At 47.8% G+C, this 2945-nt stretch overlaps 1 protein-coding gene across 1 annotated transcript in view; it reads right to left on the bottom strand.

The window, feature by feature from the left end:
- LOC113941046 (sorting nexin-27-like) overlaps positions 1–2830 on the bottom strand; it is a 6995-nt gene extending 4165 nt beyond the window's left edge. The window contains exons 1-2 of the mRNA XM_027632212.1: positions 2807–2830; positions 194–283 (exon numbers count right to left, since the gene is read on the bottom strand). Of these exons, the coding sequence (XP_027488013.1) occupies positions 194–202 (9 nt within the window). The 5' untranslated portion in view covers positions 203–283; positions 2807–2830. The remainder of the gene's footprint in view (positions 1–193; positions 284–2806) is intronic.
- Between the last annotated feature and the right edge of the window lie 115 nt (positions 2831–2945).

Genomic DNA, 2945 nt, shown 5'->3' with positions numbered 1-2945 from the left:
CAAGGCTGGAGACCCCCCAGGATTGACCCCAAGGCTGGAGACCCCCAGGATCTACCCCCAGACCCCAAAGGGAACAGGATCCCATTATTCCCCTCACACATCCAGCCCCACAGACCCCAGTCAGGCCTTCCCAAGGGTTTATCCCAGGATTTATCCCAAGGCTGGAGCCCTGGATCAGGGTGGGATCCCTCACCATCACCATCTTCCTCTGCTCACAGAGCTTCTGGAGCTGGTAGGATTTCTCCTCTGCTTTGATGTAACCTTTCTTGACGTCATCCACAGCCTGGGAAAGGGGGGAAAAAACGGGATGGGAATTCCAGGAATGGGACGGGAATTCCAGGAGGAGCCCCAGCCTGGAATTCCAGCCCCAGGGAAACTCCAAATGTGGATTTTCCCCCCCACAAAAGGCCTCTGGGGGGGGTTCCAACACCTCCAGGGGGGTTTGGAAAAATGTCCCCCCCTGGGAGGAGAGGATGGATTTGGGATTTGGGAAGGTTGGAATCCGGCTGAGGACACTCCAGGGATGCAGGGATGACGGGAATTTTGGCTGCTGGGAAAAGGGGTTTTTCCTTGGGGATGGAGCATGTCCCTCCTCTCGTTTCCCGGGATTGAGTCACTTCCCTTCCCCAAAAAGGGAGGAAAAGCAGGAAAAATCCGGCCCGAGAGGTGAAATATTCAATACCTGTGATTTTTATATGGATTTATATCCGAGGCTCAGCTTGGACAAGGAGGAATTGGGCTGTTTTCCATCCCTGGAACCGCTCAAATCCAAGTCCCCCTCCCTCAAATCCAAGTCCCCATCCATGGAATTGCTCAAATCCAAGTCCCCATCCATCTAATCCAAGTCCCCATTCCCTGAAACTGCTCAAATCTCCATGATTCCAGGATTCTATGATTCCAGGATTCTATGATTCCAGGATTCTATGACTCCAGGATTCTATGATTCCATGACTCCATGATTCCACGACCCTAAGACTCTGTGATTCCACGATTCCATGATTCCACGACTCCCTGACTCCATGATTCCATGATTCTCTGACTCCTTGATTCTGTGACTCTCTGACTCCATGGCTCTATGATTCCACGATTCCATGATTCCATAATTCCAAGACTTTATTATTCTATGATTCCATGATTCTATGAGTCTATGACTCCGCAATTCCATAATTCCATGACTCCATGACTTCATGATTCCATAACTCCCTGACTCCATGATCCCATGACTCCACAATTCCATGACTCCATGATTCCATGAGTCTATGACTCCACAATTCCATAATTCCATAACTCCCTGACTCCATGATCCCATGATTCTATGATTCCATGACTCCATGACTCCATGATTCCATGACTCCATGACTCTCTGACTCCATGATTCCATGACTCCATGACTACGATTTTACAATTCCATGATTCCATAACTCCCCAACTCCCTGATCCCACGATTCCCTCTGGGAATTCCATCCCGTGTTCCCACCTGGTGGAAGAAGTGAGCGACCCCCCGACCCCACTATTCTGTGATTCCATGACTCCCTGACTCCATAACTCCATGATTCCAGGACTCTACGATTCCATGACTCCATGATTCCAGGACTCCATAACTCCCTGACTCCATGATTCCATATCTTCCCGACTTCATGACTCCCTGATTCCATGACTCCCTGACTCCATGATTCCATGACTTCATGATTCCATGACTTCATGATTCCATGATTCCATGACTTCATGATTCCATGATTTCATAATTCCATGACTCTATTACTCCATGATTCCATGACTCCATGACTTCCTGACTCCATGATTCCATGACTCTATGATTCCATGACTCCCTGACTCTATGACTCCTGGACTCTATGACTCCATGACTCCACAATTCCATGACTCCATGATTCCATGACTCTCTGACTCCATAACTCCCTGACTCTACAATTCCATGATTCCATGATCCGATGACTCTAAGATTCCATGACCCCATGACTCCATAACACCATGACTCCATAACACCATGATTCCATAACACCATGATTCCATAACTCCATGATTCCGTAACTCCATGATTCCATAACTCCATGATTCCATAACTCCATGACTCCATGATTCCATAACTCCATGACTCCATGATTCCGTAACTCCATGATTCCATGACTCCATAACTCTCTGGCTCTCTGACTCCATGACTCCCTGACTTGATGATTCCATGACTCTGTGATTCCATGATCCTGTGACTCTAAGATTCCATGACTCTCTGACTCTATGATTCCATAATTCCACGATTCCATGACTCTATGACTCTGTGACTCCATGATTCCATGATTCTACAATTCCATGACTCTCTGACTCCACGATTCCATGACTCTATGATTCCATAACTCCCTGATTCCATGATTCTATGACTCCATGTTCCTCTGACTCCAGGACTCTAAGATTCCATGACTCTCTGACTCCATGATTCCATGATTCTACGATTCCATGACTCTATGACTCTACAATTCCATGATTCCATGACTCTATGATTCCATGACTCTATGATTCCATAATTCTATGATTCCATGACTCTACGATTCCATGACTCTGTGACTCTACGATTCCCTGACTCCATAACTCCCCAACTCCTGGATCCCACGATTCCCTCTGGGAACGCCATCCCATGATTCCCCCTGGGAATTCCATCCTGCGATTCCCCCTGGGAATTCCATCCTGGGAATCCCCACCTGGTGGAAGAAGTGAGCAACCCCTCGATCCAGTGATTCCCTCTGGGAATTCCATCCCACGATTCCCTTTGGGAATTCCACCCCGAAATCCCCACCTGGTGGAAGAAGTGAGCGACCCCCCGGTCCCATGATTCCATGACTCTCTGACTCCATGATTCCATGACTCCATGACTCTATGATTTTACAGTTCCATGATTCCATAACTCCCCAACTCCCTGATCCCACGATTCCCTC

Source organism: Corapipo altera, unplaced genomic scaffold, assembly GCF_003945725.1.
Source record: "Corapipo altera isolate COAL_440 unplaced genomic scaffold, ASM394572v1 60919, whole genome shotgun sequence".
NCBI classification, from domain to species: Eukaryota; Metazoa; Chordata; class Aves; order Passeriformes; family Pipridae; genus Corapipo; species Corapipo altera.
Note: the sequence above shows the minus strand (reverse complement) of the source record. Positions and strands in the feature narration are given on the sequence as shown.